The sequence below is a fragment of the Neomonachus schauinslandi genome, chromosome 7 (genome assembly GCF_002201575.2).
Source record: "Neomonachus schauinslandi chromosome 7, ASM220157v2, whole genome shotgun sequence".
In the NCBI taxonomy this organism is placed as follows: domain Eukaryota; kingdom Metazoa; phylum Chordata; class Mammalia; order Carnivora; family Phocidae; genus Neomonachus; species Neomonachus schauinslandi.
The window spans coordinates 86,211,337-86,229,783 of record NC_058409.1 but is presented as its reverse complement, the minus strand read 5'-3'; the positions used below and the strand labels follow the sequence as shown (position 1 = coordinate 86,229,783).

At 54.4% G+C, this 18,447-nt stretch overlaps 3 protein-coding genes across 9 annotated transcripts; 1 reads left to right on the top strand and 2 right to left on the bottom strand.

Moving 5' to 3' along the window:
* Positions 1–21: 21 nt before the first annotated feature.
* Positions 22–5,811, bottom strand: RAB24 (RAB24, member RAS oncogene family). 5 transcript variants are annotated; one of them, XR_002480960.2, is made up of 9 exons: positions 5,271–5,811; positions 5,119–5,187; positions 4,829–4,907; positions 4,652–4,719; positions 4,476–4,575; positions 4,205–4,255; positions 4,003–4,065; positions 1,042–1,229; positions 829–890 (listed from the first exon to the last, which is right to left on the bottom strand). XR_002480960.2 is itself a non-coding variant. In XM_021701366.2 (8 exons), exons 1-8 carry the CDS (start codon positions 5,385–5,387, stop codon positions 838–840), a joined length of 600 nt encoding a protein of 199 aa, XP_021557041.1. In that variant the 5' UTR covers positions 5,388–5,811; the 3' UTR covers positions 22–837. The 5 variants fall into 5 exon arrangements, 4 of the variants coding, with proteins under 4 accessions (XP_021557041.1, XP_021557047.1, XP_021557037.1 ...); XM_021701366.2 differs by lacking the exon at positions 1,042–1,229 and having other exon boundaries at positions 22–890; XM_021701372.2 differs by lacking the exons at positions 829–890; positions 1,042–1,229 and adding an exon at positions 3,474–3,915.
* Positions 5,812–5,846: 35 nt separating this feature from the next.
* PRELID1 (PRELI domain containing 1) lies at positions 5,847–9,202 on the top strand. Of its 2 annotated transcripts, none has more exons than XM_044916814.1 (5): positions 5,847–6,145; positions 6,726–6,951; positions 8,184–8,297; positions 8,412–8,490; positions 8,748–9,202. In XM_044916814.1, the coding sequence occupies exons 1-5, from the start codon at positions 6,054–6,056 to the stop codon at positions 8,861–8,863; spliced, it is 627 nt and encodes a 208-aa protein (XP_044772749.1). In that variant the 5' UTR covers positions 5,847–6,053; the 3' UTR covers positions 8,864–9,202. The 2 variants fall into 2 exon arrangements, with proteins under 2 accessions (XP_044772749.1, XP_021554422.1); XM_021698747.1 differs by having other exon boundaries at positions 8,715–9,202.
* A 536-nt stretch (positions 9,203–9,738) lies between these two features.
* On the bottom strand, positions 9,739–13,558 carry MXD3 (MAX dimerization protein 3). 2 transcript variants are annotated; one of them, XM_021698755.1, is made up of 6 exons: positions 13,438–13,558; positions 13,054–13,156; positions 12,407–12,436; positions 12,161–12,275; positions 10,002–10,167; positions 9,739–9,927 (listed from the first exon to the last, which is right to left on the bottom strand). In XM_021698755.1, the coding sequence occupies exons 1-6, from the start codon at positions 13,505–13,507 to the stop codon at positions 9,812–9,814; spliced, it is 600 nt and encodes a 199-aa protein (XP_021554430.1). In that variant the 5' UTR covers positions 13,508–13,558; the 3' UTR covers positions 9,739–9,811. The 2 variants fall into 2 exon arrangements, with proteins under 2 accessions (XP_021554430.1, XP_044772840.1); XM_044916905.1 differs by lacking the exon at positions 12,407–12,436.
* Positions 13,559–18,447: the final 4,889 nt, after the last annotated feature.

The following is an 18,447-nucleotide window of genomic DNA, read 5'->3' as shown; positions in this document are numbered from 1 at the left end:
GGGTGGGGGTGGGGGGGGTGGTAGTTCTTTATCTAGATGGACATCCAGGCTCTTGTGAGGGTTACTGAAAGACTTTCAGGTAGAATGGAAACTAGAAATTCAGCTGTCAGGCCCACTGATAGCAGCATCTGATACCAGATCGTTAACATCAAGAAAGCAGTCACCATATAATAAGAAGCAGAGTTAGAAGGACTACTGGGAAATTGAAACTCTTGCATGAGGGACAGTGGGGAGACAGTGATCCTGCCAGTTCTTGGGGACTCTCCTGGAGCCTTGTACTGAGATCTTTTCTCCAGAGGGTATGAATTGGCAGTTAAAAGGAAAGCTTTTCTCTTAGAAACTCCTGATCTTTGTGCAGGATGGTATTTGACCAAGTGCCTGGAAATCAGGATCTCAATAGAGAGTGCCCCTAAGCCAGTGCCCAGGAAACGTTTCCAAGGGGGAAGTTATAGCTTCCATAAGTAGCTAAAGAACCAATATCTCTCCTAGCCCTGTTCAGTCAGAAGAACTTGATGGAAACTGTTGAAATTTGAATTCAAAGCCTCATTTGCTTCTCCTGCTGAAGCAAACCCATTCTAATAGCAAAATAACTGTCATTGCTACAGAAGGATCCCAGTTTTTAAATGTCTGCTTGCCCCTGAAGTTACTGAGTTTGAGGTGATTTAAGTCACTGTGTTGATCCTCTAATTGAACAACTACCAAACCTGCATCTTTCGCATTGATGGAAATAATTATTTTATCTTCACATTCTCTACCCCACACTACAGTCAGGGCACGAAGTGCATCAGCGATCCTTTCCCAGGCTCAGCAGCATCTCACTGGAGCTGGACTCCCAGGTCACATCATGAGAACAGAATGGCAGGAAGGAAGTCTGGTCCTGGCAGATTCCCCTGTGGAAAGGAATCAGGAAAGCACTAAACGTGGATGGATTTTGCCCTCAGCTCCTATAAAGTGGGTTTTCTCCTAAGGCTTTTTCGGAGGATATTGTCATCCTCTTCCGGTTTTGTCAACCAGGAGGTCAGAGTGGCCCAATCTCCTCACCTGAGATCATGGCAAGAAAGGAGCTGGCACAAGCCCCTTTCCCTGCTAAATAATGCTTGGGCTGCTTCATGTGTTAGACATTCCAGATCACTTAGAGCTAGGTAGCTGCTGCATGGGACTTTCGTTGGCTGTGGCCAGTTAGCTCTCAGCTGAGCTTCCTAGGGCCAGTGCAGCAGGGCCAGAGGTTGCTGTAGTACAAATTGAAATAAGAATAGATAATTGAACACAAAAAAATGTAATGATGGTGCTAATTTTCTGGTATAAATAAGCACTGCCAAGGGTTGAGGGACTGGTGACTTGAGAAACCCAGGTTCCTGTTTAGGAGGAAGAAATTTTGTGTAGAATGGTTTCTTTGAGGCTCAATTAGAGAAGGAGAAGGCAGAGCCTCAGTGAAGCCTGCACCCGACCCTGGAGTGGGTCAGCATAATCCTAGGTGGGAGAGATGCTATATCCAGACGAGGGTGGCCATTGAGTTTCTCAGGGCTGGTGTCACCGTGTCACCTGGTGTAGCTTCCGTCCACACTGCCTAGAACAGGTTGGTAGAGCGCTCCAGCTGTGGGGTTCTCCTTCTGCCCCTCTCTACCTCTTCCACTCTCATGGGAGCACCTCGATTGCTTATGAAGATTAAGGGTAATATTTCTTAAGGAAGTGGAAAGAGTTTATTTTAATTAGAAATCCACAGCCTGAGAAATGTTTCCTACCAGCATAAGCAAAATCATGTTAAACTCTTACATGGTCCCTTCTCTAGAGCTGCTTTCCCATGACTTTCAAACCATCAGGCTATTGAGGGGCTTCAGGTCTAACACCCTGGAAGTCAAGCAAAGCTTTGTGGACAGGAGATAAGCCCAGGGAGTAGGAGCAGAGATGAATGGTTGTGGTGCTTTAGACTTCCAGGGTAGGGGCAGAGAACAGGCGGTCTCCAGGTCCAAGGTGGGTGCTGCCTGTGTGTGCGTGTAGAGGAGTGTGTTGAAGATGGGTGAGTGCAGCACACAGGAGCTCATGGAAGAGCAGCTTTCTAAGTCTTGGCAAAGAAGCAAGCTGACAATAGAGATCTATATATTTTTAAGAAAGGGGCGGGGGGGGGGTTGTCAGCTGAGGTCCATCACTGGTCTTTTGCCCCCTCCTCCCCCCCATAGATTGTCAGCTGTAAGTGAAACTCTTAGTGAAAAAGAGGGGAGCCCTGTAGGAGTCCCCATAAACATGTACTGTAATTCTTTGTATATAGAAAAAAATTACTGTAAAGTAAAGTTTAACTTTACTCTTATGGCCCTTGCCCTGTGTGTTGTTTGTTGTCCGTGGGGAGATATAGCTTAACAGGAGGGAGGATGGGTTTGGGGTGAGAGCAGAAACCAGCCTCTGAGATAGTTCCCAGGTTGGGGACATGGTGGAGGTGAGCCCCTCCTCTAAGCATCTCCAGGAGTGGTGTGGGTTTCCTCCCAGCAGCCACCAGCTGCCAGAATGTCTTTCACTTCTTTTGGGAGTAGCTGGGGTCAGTTTCAGCCCCTATACAGGAAGCTTCCATTACCCATGAAGGAAGGGTATTTTGAGGAATTGGTTTTAAAAAAGGAAGTGGAACCAAAGCATTTTCTGACTGTGAGTCTGACCATTCTGGCCACGTTTTTAGTTCTTCAGAGATAGGTGCTAGGCACTGCAGAAGACCTGGCCCAGGCCTAAGGCAGGAAAAGCAGAGGCAAAGCAGCCAGGCCTCCGATACTGGAAAAGGGCTGCCATATGCTTTTTAGCTGAACAGGAAGTACCAGCCCTATCCACCCTAACACTTGATACTTCTAAGACCCAAAAATGTACTTTGGGGGGAGTCTTGGGAGTCTGTCTTTCCTTCTGACCTAGTCCTGAACTTCATGCCCTTCAGCAGAAAGCCCTCTGGGGAGTAGTGTGGGAAGACAAACATTCAGTCCTTGAGTTACTTTTTGCTCAGGATCTTTGCTGCCCTGAACTGGGAGTGGTCACCTGATTTTACAGATGGGAAACTCAGGCCAAGTTTAGGTCCCTTTCCTGTTGATAACTGAATTGGATCCCAATCTGGATCTATAAGACCTTTCTGTCTTGCAGAACTTACAATTTTTCTTCCATTAAGCCACCTTGTAGTAGGTTGCTGGGAAACTTGGGATCTGAGCCACAGACATGACTCATGGACCTAGATGTGACAGAAGTTGTGGTAGAACCAGCCAGTCTGAGGTAGGAGTGCTTCACCCTTTGATCTCTGGACACCACTTAAGTGCCTGCCTTGCGTGAGCTTCGCATTGCCCCAGCCCCTCACCTATCTGTCTTTGTCCCCCCTAAAGAACAGGAAAAGGCCCTTTTGTTTCTACATTATCTCAGATGCAACCCTGGAGTGAAGTTCTTTGGCTTCCAAAAGAATAAGAGCTGGTAGGAGCCTTAATATAGGAAGTGAGGCCAGGTGGTAGCCCCAGAAAGAACTAGGTGTCTTGGCACCTAATCCACACAGCAGGGAGAGGGGCTGAGTGTGATTCACAGTGCATTGATTTTATTTACAAATCAAAAGCCACTTAAATAATCTGCAGACACAAGTGCTGTCCAGGAGCCTGGGGTCCAAATCAGCCTTTACCCTCCTCATGCCCGTCAGTCAGCCCAATGCTGCCTTCGTTCCATGGGCCAGCACAGGCAGGTGCCACCTCTGCTGCCCTGGGGACTGGGGGTAGCTCAGACGTCCGGCCACTCAAGCCCAGACAGGAGCTAGGTCTAGCCCTTCTGGGGGGATTCCTTTAATTCCCCTAGGCCAGGTGAGTGGTGGTGACTCAGTGATGACAACAGCTGTAGAAGTAGGGGTTTGCCTTCTGGCCCAGGTCCACGCCCTTGTCCTCTGTCAAAGAGAGGTGGCAGCTCAGCACCATTCTGTTTGGGAATCAGGTAACTCGTGAAGGGGGCCAGATGCTGTGGGCCTAGAGGAAGTCTCCAGAGAGGCTGGGGAAGCACACACACCTGTCATCACCTGGAAGGCAGCCACACTGACGTAGTCCTCTGCCACTTTCTGGAAGAGCTCGTCTGGCAAGAAAAAGGACAAGTCAGTGAGGGCTCAAAGCCAGTAACCCTGGAATCACCCAGTAACCCAGCCCTCTAGGCTCTTCTCTGCCTCCTCTGGCACCCCTGCCTGTTCTGCTGTGAGGCCCCCAACAGCACTCACCCACACTCTGGCCTGTCTTGCTGGATGTTTCAAAGAGCTGAGCTTTGATATCTGTAAAGAGAAGTGACTAAAGCCTCCTGCCTGAGAATCGGGGTGGATACAAAGGGGAAGGCTAGCAGTTCAGGGAATCTAATGGACCCCACACCTTCAGGGAGGCCAGAAGACCTTCCCAAGGGATCTTGCCATGGCAGCTAAGGTGGTCCCTATTTTCTCTGCTCCACCCAAAAAGCCACCTCCTTCCCCCACCCCCAGGGAGCTGAGCAACAGCTACTGTCTGCATAGTCCTGGACGTCGTGGAAGTCCACACGGCGGCGGCGCCTGTCCTCCTCCAGCAGGTCACTCTTGGTGCCACACAGGTAGATCTGACAGCCCTGGGGCAAAAGACAAGGTCAGAGTCACTCCCATGGACCACCAGCCCCTGGTCGTCTGGTGAGGTCTGGCACTTACCTCCTCTAGGTTGCGCAGTTCCTTCACCCAGAACTTCGCCCGCTCAAAACTGCTGCTGTCCGTCAGGTCTTGACACGGGACACGCAGAAAACACAACCATGGATCAGGGGCTGTTCTCTAAGGCCAGCCTGACACCCACCCCCTCTTGTTTGAGGAACGGGCCAGAACCCCTCTTACCATAGCAGACGATGGCAGCCTTGGCGCCCCGATAATAGATTCGGCTCATGGCCTCGTAGCGCTCAGAGCCTGCTGTATCCTGAAGGGCAGGAGGCGGCTCAGCCCTGAGTTACCGAGCTACTCCCCAAGATTGCAAACTAATACCACGTCCTCCAGACCCCTAGTTTTAAACTGGGGTCTAAAATAGAAAAATGGCCTCTACGAGACCCCAAGTCAGCCAGTAATAGGCAGGAGAACCTAAGCCTCCTCATGAATGGGTTTTCTCAGGACTGCTTGCCCAGGGGACTTACCCAAATACCTAAAGTCACCGTCCGGTCTCCAACGGACATCACCTTGGCCACGAAGGCGGCCCCGATGGTCTGCAATCAGGGGGAAGTGATCAGGGCCGCGGGTGCGAGCCAGCTCCCTCCCACCCGTACCGGGCCCCGCGCGGCGCACTCACATTCTGATAGGGCCCCACCAGGAAGCGGTCGTGCACGTATCGTTCCACCAGGCTCGTCTTGCCCACGTACTCCTTGCCCAGCATCACCACCTTGACGTCCACGCGCTGCCCGCTCATGCTCCCAGGGCCGCCTCACCCGCGTCAGGGTCCTGAGCGGGGGCGGGAGGCAAACCCGGATCTCCGCTCGGGCAGGCAGCGCCCAAGCCTCAGCTCCCGACCCCAAAGCGCCAACCTACGACTGGAGACGCCGCGTCGGCTGGAGCTCCGGCAGCGTCCGCGTCTGCCCCGCTCCTCGGCCCCAGGCGCTGCTGCTCCTTCGAATAGCCCAGGACTCAGGGCGGCCTGGGAGCGCGCGCGGCAGCGCCCTCAACGGCGCCGCATGACGCCGCCCAGCTCGCTCGCAGGGCTTAGGCGTCGCTCCGCCACGGACTCCCCACGGAACCTAGGGGCCCCTTCAACCTGGGTCCGACCCGCAGCGCCGCGACTCCCGCGGGGGAGGGGGGGGCGGTGTAAAGGGCGAGGGGCGGGGCCGCAGGGTCACGTGCGCGGGCGCCGGAAGTGGTGGGTACAGCGCTGCAGCGCCGGAAGTTGCGCGCGCGGCCCGACAACTCCTCATGGCGGCGGCGGCGGCGGCGGCGGCGGCGGCAGCTTGGGTGCAGCGCGGTGGTGACTGAGCTGCGAGCCTGGCGGGCGTGCGCCGAGCCTCGGTCCGGCCTCCGCGTGCCCCACCGGGCATCGCACCCCTGATGCTGCGCGGATGCTGAGTCCGCCCCGGCCGGGACGATGGTGAAGTATTTCCTGGGCCAGAGCGTGCTCCGGAGTTCCTGGGACCAAGTGTTCGCTGCCTTCTGGCAGCGGTACCCCAATCCCTATAGGTACGTGGCCCTGGAAAGAGCAGTCCTCCCCCCCCTCGCTGTTTGGAGATCGAAGTGTGGGGCCGGGAGAGACTCGACATCGAGTCCGAGGTAGGGCATCGTCGGAACCGCTGTGGCCTTCTTTAGGGTAAGAAGACCCTATCCGAAAAGTGGCCAGGCCAGGCCTGCAAGGTAGTGGAAGGAGGCCGGGCCTGGGCGGTGGTTTACTTGAGGCTCTCGTCCAAGGTTCTCTCATTTCGGGGTGGTGAGACAGGAAGAGGCGGCGGCACAGCAGTTGGGAGGGATCTTGGGGTTGGAAGTCCCGGCGCTGGCCTACACCTCTGCCTGTGGCGTTCTCCACTGGGGTAATAAATCATGAGGTCCAGTCCCCGCTGGAATCCGGTCAGCAAGAGGGCGGGAGTTGGATTTTGCCCTCGGATAGTCGCAAGGGACTCTAGTTGAGGTGTGAGCCACGCTACTTACCGGTGCAAGCTTGGGGAAGGCATGGCCATTCTGGGCGGGGAGGCTCCATAGGGGAACCCCAACAGGCAGTCTTTCAGCGGCATGCCCCCGAGGGTCACCTTCATTCTGATACTTGCAGCAAACATGTCTTGACGGAAGACATAGTGCACCGGGAGGTGACCCCTGAGCAGAAACTCCTGTCCCGGCGTCTTCTGACCAAGACCAACAGGATGCCCCGCTGGGCCGAGCGACTGTTTCCTGCCAATGTTGCTCACTCGGTGTACATCCTGGAGGATTCTATTGTGGACCCGCAGAACCAGACCATGACCACCTTCACTTGGAACATCAACCACGCCCGGCTGATGGTGAGACTACTCTCCCCGTTGGTCCCCCAAAAGTAGCTCCAGGTACATGTGGCTAGGAAGCCATGAAGGGGCTTCTGTTGTCTGAGGCAGATTTGGGTTACTGGGGAGTGCTAGATCTAGAGTGTAAACTCAGATGATTTTTTTCAGCCAGTTAGTTTTTTAACTCATTCATACTGTGGGGGAGGGGTACTTGTTTTACAGAGTTGTCCCAAGTACTAAATACAGAGCACCCTCACTGTGCCTGGCACACACAGAGTGTGCGCCCACAGAAGTGATGCTGAGGGAAGGAGGCAGTGATTTTTCAAACAGGAGTCTATCAAGCCATAAGCAGTTTGTTTGTGCCTCAGAGGGGAGAGGATCTGGGCCCCTTACCCCATGATGATTAAAGGAGTTCCACTTTATCTGTCTGACATAATGGTTTTTCGCCTAAGATTTTGGAAGGAGGGATTCATATACCTTTTGATTTCTTGCCTATAAGAGAGCTGGAAAACCCTTGGTTAAAGGAACATCCTACAGTATCTTCTCACATGTGAATACTCTAAAAGTTTTCAGAGAGCTCTCATTCTTTTTCTCAGCTAACTTCTTCACAGTGGCTCTGGGAGCTAGGTATTACTCTCTATTGTGCAAAGAGGGAAGTGAGGTTCTGAGAGAGGAAGTGCCCTGCAAGGTCACAGAGTGAGTGAGCACCTTGATGTTCTGCCCCAGAGTTTTCCGAAGGCTTCACAGCTGACTACCCTGAGGGCATAATCTATTTTTATAAATTACGAAGATAGTGATCCACCTGTGAGACATGTCTTTTAAGTGTTGCTCTTGGAAGTACTGGGTCACTCGTCAGATAATGAGAGCTGTGACGCTTGCCAGATTTCCATTTTCGTTTCGCCTGCCAGGGAGCTCAGGCACTGCAGTGGGTGGAAGGCAGGCTAAAAGCACTGCACAGAAAGCCTTCAGACAAAGTCCAGGGCCAGGTTAGAGCTGGCACACACTCTACTGATCTCGAGTCTATATGCCTTTTAGTTGAAAGGGTCAGAGGAGAGGTTTGAGAGAGCAGAATGGCCCTTTTTATGTTCTTGCTCTCTTCCTGAAATGAAGGTTGGGAATACAGTAAGGGAAGGAAGTGAATTTTCACCTGATTGCCCTACCCTGTGAAAAAGAGGCAGGGGATCCAATTTATGTGCAAATTGATAAAGTGAAAGACTCCCACGCGATTGTGGTTGGCCTCACTCCCTGCACAGGTGGTGGAGGAACGATGTGTTTACTGTGTGAACTCTGATAACAGCGGCTGGACCGAAATCCGCCGGGAAGCCTGGGTCTCCTCTAGCTTATTTGGTGTCTCCAGAGCTGTCCAGGTGAGCAGCGTTGTGGGCGTGCTGGGGCTTTGGGGCCCCAAGCATTTGGTGTGGAGGCTGGGCTAGGGGTCAGTGGGAAGCTCAGAATCTTTCCCCCTTTTCTTCTTTTGCCAGGAATTTGGTCTTGCCCGGTTCAAAAGCAACGTGACCAAGACTATGAAGGGCTTTGAGTACATCTTGGCCAAGCTGCAAGGTGAGGGGCTCTGGGCACTAAAAGAGGCCCTAGTGGCCCTGCCGGGTGTGGAGTCCACAGCCATCACCACCCCACTCTAAGCCTGGGACCCGTCATCAGTACCCTGGGGCAAATGGCACCCTTCGGACAGCGCCTGGCCCAAAGAGGGGGAGTGTCGGGGAGGAGGGGTGTTGAGGTGGGTCGTCTTGGTGTCTTCTGAAGCCAGCCCCTGCCCTTTGCTGCAGGGGAGGCCCCTTCCAAAACCCTCGTTGAGACAGCCAAGGAAGCCAAGGAGAAGGCCAAGGAGACGGCACTGGCAGCTACAGAGAAGGCCAAGGACCTGGCCAGCAAGGCGGCCAGCAAGCAGCAGCAACAGCGGCAGCACTTCGTGTAGCCAGCCCAGGCCCCGGGGTGGTGGGACACCTGATGGCCCGGCTCCAGTCCCTCTGCCCTTCCTGCTCGTACTTTACTAGTAAAACTCAACTTCCAGCCCTTTCTGCTCTCTTGGGGGGGGAGGGGGGTTGGGGCCGGGTGTCCTGTTCCGCGTGGAGCCGGGGGGCCGAAGACAGGCCCAGGGAGGGGCGGTGGCTCGCTCGGGGGCACAGTGTGCAGGGGGAGGAAGCCTAGACTGTAAGCTCCGCGAGGGCAGGGGCCTTTGTTGTGTTCTCTGATGTGTCCCGGGTGCCTGGAACTGCGTCTAGCACATAACAGGCACTCAATAAATAATTCTTGGAGGCAGAAAGCTTTAGTTAGAATCTTGACTGCACGCTTTCCTGGCTTTGGGCCTCAGGCCAGTCTCATACTCAGCCTCAGTGCCACCTGTGAAGCGGGGCCAGGGAGCCCCCAGCTGTGAGGTGTGGAGGGACACTGCCTGGTACCGTGAACGAATGGTGTCAGTCACGGCCATGATCTCATTTCCTCTTTTCCAGTTTGTCCGTGCCTGGGAGTTCCCCATTTTCGTCAGGCAAGACCAGGGACAGGAAGTTAGCAAAGTTGCGTAAATTTAATGCGAATACTGTCCAGTATCTGGGGGCCTTCTCTAGGAAGGAACGTGAGGGCCCAAGAGTCTTCTGCTCCCCTTGGGGACAGCAGAGCCAAGTGCTACAAGAAAGGCCTGGAAGGGTGGCCCGGGCGCAAGCTGCCTGCCCTGCAGGCCGCGGAGGAAGCACAGGCGAGCCTTCCCCCAGGAGAACCGGCCGGCAGCCAGCGGTGGGGGTAGGGGGACCGGGGGGGGGGGCGGGAGGCACCTGTTCCCACGGAAGGGTCCTTTCAGTCCGTCGCAGGCAGCCCCTGAGGCTTGCGGCGGGTTCCGGCCTCGAGCGGAGGGCAGCGTGCGGGCGGCTCACAGCCAGCTGCTGCCCCCGTGGGAGTAGCTGTGCTCCCGGCCCGCGCCGAAGCCCCGCAGCAGCTCAGCCTCAGCCCCGGACGCCAGGCTCTCCACGTCCACGTCCGCCTCCTCTACACAGGGAGGCCGCCGGTTAGGGGCCGTGGCCCGCTCAGCCCACACGACCCCTTGGCTTCGGGGCACTCACCTCGGTCCGAGTCCGAGCGCTCGGAAGAGAGGCCCGAAGAGTCCAGGCCGTCTGCCCGCGGCCCCGCGGGCCCCCGGAGCCGCTCCAGCTGCCGCCGCAGGCTCTGCCGCTTGCTGCGCAGCTTCTCCTTGAGCCGCCGCGCCCGCTGCTCCTGCGCCTCCAGCTTCTGTGGGTCCCAAGGGGGCGAGGTCCCGGGCTCAGCACAGCACCACCAGCGACGGCCCGGCCATTGGTCACCGCCTGCTCCAGACCGCATCTGGGCCCCAGGGGCCTGCTGCCACATCCTCGGGGAAGCCAGCCTCCCTGCCCTCCGGCTCACGTAAATGCCCCAGGAGCATGCTGCGTTGATGGGCTGGGGACGGCGCCACAATCTCAAAGGCCGTCAGGGCCTAGTCAAGAGACGTGGGTCTGTCTGCTGCAAGCAGCAGGGACAGGGGAGGCCTGTGGCATGGCGGTGAGCGCGCACTACAGCTCAAGGGGGCGGCCCCCCCCAGGTTCTAGCCGGGTACCGCCACATGCACACGGGCCTGGTGCTGCCACGTGGCCCAATTTAAGAAAAGCTGGAAGTCAGACTTTTTCATGTCAAATGTCCTTTTACGTGCTGCCAGCTAATTTAAGTTTTTAGAAAACTACAGACCAAACAAAGCCTACCGGTTTGTAACTCCTGGTCAACCTCCCAGGAGCCCTGGAGCTTTAGTATTAATCCCCCTCCAGCCCTGCCAGCCTGGGGTCCAGGGACTGGAGGGCCAAAGGTTCTCCCACCAGAGCCCTTGTGGGCAGAAGCCTGCATTCAGTCAACAAGAAAGGGAAAACTGAGCAAGGGGACATTTGTACTGGGTGTAGAAGGATGAGTAAGCTGTCTATGCAAAGATGGGGCAAGAAGCAGCATCCAAGCAGAGGGACACTGGGAAGGTCATGGAGAATTCAGCTTTTCTGGTAGGGCATGGGAAGATAGGAGACCAAAAGCAGACCAGTGGCAAGGCCTGGGCTGTGAAGGGCCTACAGTTTTACAGGAAGGAAGGAACTGAGACTGTCCTGTCAGGAGCCATGGAAGGTTTCCAGCAGGAAACAGACCTGGACAGATCTATGTGCCCCAAATTATGTTCCAGAGCAAGTTGGACGACAGCCCACAGGCGGCCAGGGAGCCCAGGAGAGGGGTGATAGGGCTTTGAGGAAGGAGCAATCCCCAGGTCCTGCCCATGGGCCAGCCAGCACCCAAGGGGCACACATCATCCCTCCAAGAACCAGGCCAGGCAAGCTCCATGTGAGAAACGGGCCTGCTACCAGGCCAGGGTGTTCTTCAGCACAAGGAGGGGACGTGGGCACCATGGGGCAAAGCTCACAGTCCCTGCACTGTGATTTATTTGCTGCATAGCATATGGACTGTCTACCACAACACCTGGTGCCTAGAACAGGTGCTCAATAAACACTTGTTGAAGGAAACAGCAAGTCAGGGGACTTGGGCCTGGGTTATGACTCTGCCTCTCATTAGCTGTGCTGCTCAGTCCTTGGCCTGGCTGTGCCCCCATTTCTTCCTCTGCGAAAAGGGCCAGGAGCGCAGGAAAAGGCCTCTATTGTTTCTGAGGCCACTTCTAGGGCTGCTGCCCCCCTCCCCCCAATCTGAGTCTGCTACCCCACCCCTGTCCACTAGGGGGCACTGAGCTTAGCCCAGGTAGCAGAAGGGTGCTGGGAGGAGGGGTGACGGGCTTCCCTCTCCTGGCCTCTGGAACTGCCTCCCCAAATGGCATCAGAATAGATAGCTCAGAACAGGAGGCCTTGGGGGGATGGGAGAGTGGAAACCTCTGCAGTCCTAGGGACCCTGACACATGACACATCAGAATGTTTTAAACAGCCATGCCCCTCTGTACAGAGCGGGAAACCAAGTCCAGAGAGGCTGAGTGACTTGCCAGTTAGGACTGAATTGATAATAGCTATAATAACCATGAACGTTTACTGGGCAAAGTCACTCAAGCCTCAGAACAGTCCTCTTGAGTGGTCTTCTGCTTTTCTTCCTACTTAGCACAAATGGAAGCTAAAAGCACAGAGAACTGCTGGGCTATGACCTCGGGCCTCTCCCCCCAGTTCCACTCAGCCCCTCCCTACTATACCGCTCACAAGTTCTGGCAGGCTGGCTGCAGGGCGCAGTAGCAGCTCCTTACCTGGATGTGCATCCTGGCCCAGCGCAGAAGGCTCAATGTGGTGTAGCGGGCACAGTCAGGCCCCAGGGGCATCTGCTGTTTTAGCTGCTCTAGGCACCGCTTCAGCTGGGCCCTCCTGCGGGGGAAGGAGTCTGGAGGGCAGTGCCAGCCCAGCCTTGCTGGCCAGAGGTACAGCAGGGGAGGGAAGGCCAGAGGAAGATGATGGTTCCCGGGGCCCAGTGCTGTCAGGGCAAAGCTGGGACTCACCTGCGTTTCTCCAGCTCGTTGTGCACAGACCTGCCAATGCCAGGGAGGATGAGGGGGCGTCAGCTACTACCCACACCCTCAGTCCCAGGGGCTTAAAATCCACTATAGATGTGGGCTCCAAACTAGCCTAATGCGGGGACCTTGTGCCAGCCTTGAGCATTGGAGTCCGCAGGAAGAGGCAGAGACACTGGGCCAAATGCCGAGAGGCCTGCCCAGGTGGTTGTGGGGTCCAAACGAGGCCCCCTACCAGCGCGGTCAGGAAGGGCTTCCTGGACAGAGGTGACAGTTGAGCTGGGCCAGAAACATGCTACCCAAAGTGGGGTTAAAAGTGGAGGGATTAGCATGTGCAAAGGGTTGAGAAAAAGAGAAAAGTCTGCGAGGGAAATCGAGTAGAGATGCGGACTGCAGGAGTGTGAGTGGAAGGAGGACCCTAAAGTCTCTTGTTTATAGTTTCTGACACATCAGGGGTGCTCAAGAAACAGTCCCTGAATGAACAGAGGGGAGTGAGGAGATGGCAGGAGAGGTCTGAATTGCCTCCAGAGTAGGGGACCTGGCCCAGAAGATACAAGCAACAAGGAGGAAGTGGGCAAAGGTGAGGCCCCATGAGGGATGGCACCCATCCCCCCACCATCCTCAGCCCTCCTCACCGCCCACTGTCCAGCGCGCCAGAAGCTTGGGGGGATCGCTTCCTCCTGTAGACTGGGCCTGGATTGCGGTGCGGGCACAGGGACGCGTAGCCATGCTCAGCTTCTGCCAGATAGAGCCCCAGCCCACTTCAGGCTGGGGCTGGTCCCAGCAGGCGCCCCTGGCAAGGCACGGTCAGGGAAGGGCTTTTGGCGCCAGGGCCATTTCCCCAACCCCTCCCAGTCCGACAGCCCGGGGATCCCTCCCCCGCCAACAAGTTGAGGGCGGGGTGCCCCGGGGCTACTGCCTAAAGCAATGCATGCATCCTTCTTGTTGGGAGCCAAATCCAGCCCAGGCCTGTGTCAGCGAGGTTGCCGTCTGGAGTCTGGCCAAGAGTTCTTCCTCACCTCTCTCACGGCGCTCTAGGAACTCGGCCGCCTGCAGCAGGACCTGGATATTGCTGGCCACGGGTTCCATGTCGGCGACAGCTGGCGGCCGGCGGGCCTAGGGTGCTGGCCCGAAGAGCGGCTGCACCACTTTTGTTACAATGTAACTGACACGGTGCAACAAACACAGGGGCCCGGCCCCGCCCCTGGGACACCCCGCCCCCGGGACGGCCCAGCCCTTGGCCCCGCCCCCCTGAAAAGGGACCAGGGAACAGCAGACCACCTCCACGAGCCCGCCCCCACTCAGACTCCCGGGGCTGCTAAGGGCGCCGATTCCAGGCCCAGCCTTTGAGTGAATCCCCGGGCTGAAGGGGGCCACGTCTTGCCCATTTCGCTCAACGACCCCGCACCGACTGCTTAGTATATCAGGGCCCCAGTTTCCAGCCCCAAGCTGATAGCGAAGGCTCTGCACCTAAAATGGTACTCTGGGGGCCCTGGGTGTCCGGGAGGCCCCAGCTCGGTCGCTGCACGTGGGCGCCGCAGAGGCGGGGCCGGCGGGCACTCTCGCCCATTTGCCCGCTGCCTCCTGCGGCTCGCTGCCGTCGCCTTCGGGGCGGGGCCGGCGAGCTTCTGAAGCACTATTGGCGGCGTGCAGCCCCGCCCTCTCCCTCCGCTGGTCAACATGTTCAGGCGGGAAAAGGAGCAGGTTTCAAATTTGAAAACCCGGGCAATCGGGGCGGGGTTGGGCGAGGTTGGGCGGGGTTGGGCGGGGAACGGAGCTGCAGTGCGCAGGCGCCAGGGGAGGGGGGCACAGATCCAGCTCCTATGCTTGAGGGTCCGTGCCCTCGCTGGCCTGCCATCTTTACCCCTACGCCCCCGCTGGGCCGCAGCTTCCTGTTGTGGCGAAGGGGAATAGTCTCCTAGCTCCTCCTCCTCCTCGTCTGCAGGGAAGCTACTGTTGCTACGAAACTGTCAGTAGGGTACCGATTTCCCAAGCCAAGCCATACTCTGGAAGCAGGCGAACTAGCTTGCTAGGGAGCCCTGGGTTCTGGAGCCCACGGAGCTGGGTTCCTCTCCTGTGCCCGCTTCTTCTCAACTGTGTGGCTCGGGAAGTGACCTCCCTCCTCTATGTTCAGGAAGCCCTGTGAGGACAGCAGTGTCCCAGGATCAGAGCCCTTGCCCATCTGTGCCCAGTACGTTGCAGCTCCTGACTTCTGAGGCCAGTGCAACCAGACGCAGGTTTCTTCCTCCCACAGAACCCCTGGCTGCCTGAGTCCAGGAGCACTTCTTTAACATGACTTTTTAGCCTCCCAAAGGAGTATATGCAGTGCCTTCTAAGGGCAGCACCAGTAGGTGTAGCTACACCTGCGGGAACAGTGAGTCTAAGGGTGGAGACAGGAAGATGAAAGCAGCTGTTACAGGGTGGAGCATTACAGCCAGGCTGGGGCTGAGTGTGAAATGGCTAAGAGGGACTAGATTCTGTATGAAGAGATAGTCCTGGGAAACACATGCTATACGGCAGTCAGAGAAACCAAAGGTCTTTTTCCCCTGAGGACTAAGAGTCACTCCCAGAGGAACCACTGACATGCTCCACCAACTGCTGCCTGGAACTGTCCACCCATTCACCCATCCATTCGCTCACAAGGTATTAGCAGAGTAGGTCCTGGACGGCAGGCTCTGTCCCTAGGACTGGAGAATACAAAATGGGAACAACCAGATAGGGTTCCTGCCTTCGCAGAGCTCACGGGGCTGGGGGGGGGGGGGGGGGGGGGGAGTGACACAGTAATCGCACAACAGTCACAGTTTTGCCAGGTCCTCATAGGAAAAGACACAACATGAAGGCAAGCCCTAAGGAGCATCTGTCTGAATCAGGGAAGTGTGGGAAGGTTTTGCTGGGGAAGTGGATGAACAGGTATCTCTGTATAGGAGGTCTGTAGGAGAACTGCAGACTTAACAGGTGCCAAGGCCTGAGGCTGAAAAGAACGGAGGCGGACCAAAAGAAGGTGGACGTGGCTGGCAACACAGCAAAGAACACAGTGCAGGCTGATGCTGGAGAGGCGGACGAGGCCCACAACAGGCTGATTGGTCCTCCAAACCTCCACCCACAATCAGTTACGTTTGAAGAAAGGAGGGCGCGAGGCTTGTGAATGAATTCCCAAGTGTATTTCACTGAAGTCAGCACCCACACCGTGCAGGCGCAAACCTACTCTTCAGACATCTGCAACCCAGGGGGCCCGGCCAAGAGGGATTCTGAAGGAGGAGAGCTCCCAACAGCAGAAGGGAGCAAGGCACACTTCAAGAGCTAGAGACACTCTGACTGGAAGTTGTGGAAGTGAGAGTGCGGCTGCAAGAGCACCAGAGGGGCCACACCGAGAAGTGGACTTCATTGTGGGAGCTGCCGCAGGCAGGCCTGGGGCTGGGACCAGCATGGAGAAGGGTCACCTGGGCCTCAAGGTCTCCTGTGGATATGGTCAGGGCCACCAGCCAGGGGGACAGGAAGCACCACCTCCCAGGAAGCAGGGCAGGTGGGGAGGATGGACGAAGATGTGTCTTTTTCCTCTATCTACTTGTAAGTTTTTATCTTTGGTTTTCAGCTGTTGCCTTGCTTTGTGTTTGTCTTGTTTAGAATGTTGTGAGTTTCTGTAAAGTTTTTCAGTCTTTATTTCTTCAAATATTTCTTCCTGCCCTATTTTCTTCCTCTTCTTACTCTGATCCCAATTTCAGGTATCCTTCCCAGTCTGAGAATACATCAATGCTAAGCGATGTTGTTCATGTTTTCAGGTGGTGGTTTTTTAATCTCTCTGCTTCAGTGTAGATAAGTTCTATTTACTTGTCTTCAAGTTCGCTTATTCTTTCTTCTGTGAAGTCCAACTTGGTGTTTAGCCCATCCACTGTGGTTTTTATTTTAGCCACTGTGTTTTTCAGATCTAGAATTTCCATTTGGTCTTCTTAAAAAAGTTTTCCAACCATATCCCAGACTATCTCATGGCCTCATGTATTAATTTCCTAGGCTCATAACAAAGTACTATAAAATGAATGGCTTAAAAAAACAAATGTAGTCTACAACAGTGCTGGAGGCCAGAAGTCCAAACTCGGGGCTGAGCAAGATTAGTCCATCTGGCAGTTCTGCGAGACAGTCTGTTCCAGGCCTCTCTCCTCATTGCTGGTGGCTGCCGGTAACCCTTGCCAGTCCTCGGCTTGTACATGTATCACTTCAATCTCTGCCTCTAGCTTCACAAGGCGTTCTCCCCTGTGTCTCTCTGGGTCCAAATTTCCCTTTCTTGTAAGGATACCAGTCACTGGATTAGGGCCCAATATTAGGACCTCATGTTAACTTACCTAATTACATCCGTGAAAGACTATTTCCAAACTAGGTCACATTTAGAAGTTCTGGATAAATACTCTTCAACTCATTATACCCTTCTCTCTCCCAGTTATTATTCTTTTCCCATTAATTATTTTATATATTTATAATAGTTTATGTCCTTATCTGCTAATTCCAGTAACTTGGGGTGGTTTTTTTTTTTTTTTTTTGGTGGAACGTCTATTGTTTTAAAAATATTTATTTATTGGGGCGCCTGGGTGGCTCAGTTGTTTTAAGCAACTGCCTTTTCTCAGGTCATGATCCCAGGGTCCTGGGATCAAGCCCTGCATTGGGCTCCCTGCTCAGCAGGAAGCTTGCTTCTCCCTCTCCCACTCCCCCCTGCTTGTGTTCCCTCTCTTGCTGTCTCACTCTCTGTCAAATAAATAAATAAAAATCTTTAAAAAGATTTATTTGAGAGAGCACGTGCATGTGAGCAGGGGGAAGGGCAAAGGGAGAGAATCTCAAGCAGACTCCCTGCTGAGTGTGGAGCCTGGCGTGGGGCTCCATTCTACAACCCATGAGATCATGACCTGAGCTGAAACCAAGAGCTGGATGCTTAAGTGAGCCCCCCGGGCGCCCTTGGGACTTCTACTGTGTTTTCTCTTGACTGTAAGACATGAAAGAAAGAAAACGTGCTTTATAATTTTTTATTCTAGAACATAAAAGGGAGTAAAAAGAGAATATAACTATGTCAAAGTGTGTGTGTGCGTGTGTGTATTTGTTTCATTTATTTTCCTGAGAGACCAAGCAAGTCCTTACCTATCTGGCAGTTAGAACAAAGGGCTTATGATTTGGATTCCTCTTGAGTAGAGATTCGTGAGGAATTCAGCCAAATGTACATTAAGAGTGAACACAGTCACTTCTTAAACCAACTGCAAGTTCAGGGGATTCCTAAAACAATGGCTGGGGATGATTTGCTAGGACTCACAGAACCCACTCAAAGCTAAAATATATACTGCATACACTGTATTATACAACTTCTTACAGGGAAGGGATACAGATTAAGACTGGCCAAGGAAAGAAGCTCATGAGTCTAGGGAACTAGGAGATGCAGGACTGCCACTATTCTCTCTCCCCGTGCATTTAGGACATGTTACTTTCCCAGTATTGATGTGTGACAATTACACAGAGTACCAAGTATTAGGGAAGCTATTCCAAGACTCAGTACTCAGTTTTCAGAGCTCCATTACATGGGCATGATTAATTGAGTGCCCATGTGGTTGATCTTAAGTCTCCACTGGACTGATGTCATGTGACCTAAAGCCCACCTTAAATCACACAGTCATTCACTGGCTAACCCAAGGCCTCTGGGCAAACAAAGATCATCTTCCAAGAGCTGAGGGCAGAAGACAGGGGCCTCTTTTGTGAAGTTAAATGCCACCACTGCCTTTGGTCAAGACTCTTACCACAAAATAATCATATTCCCTAATATTTGGAGGGGCTAGTGTGGAAGTAAGGATAGATTTAAAGAAACAACTAATGTAAAGCCTATAAAGCGAGTACATACATTTTCTTATTTTTGTCCTAATTATTTATTTCCCCCTTTGTACCTTATGATAAGCTGGTGCAGAGCTATTCAGCTTAGAAATTAGCTGACACTGGGGCACCTGGGTGGTTCAGTTGGTTAAGCATCCGACTCTTGATTTCAGCTCAGATCATAATCTCAG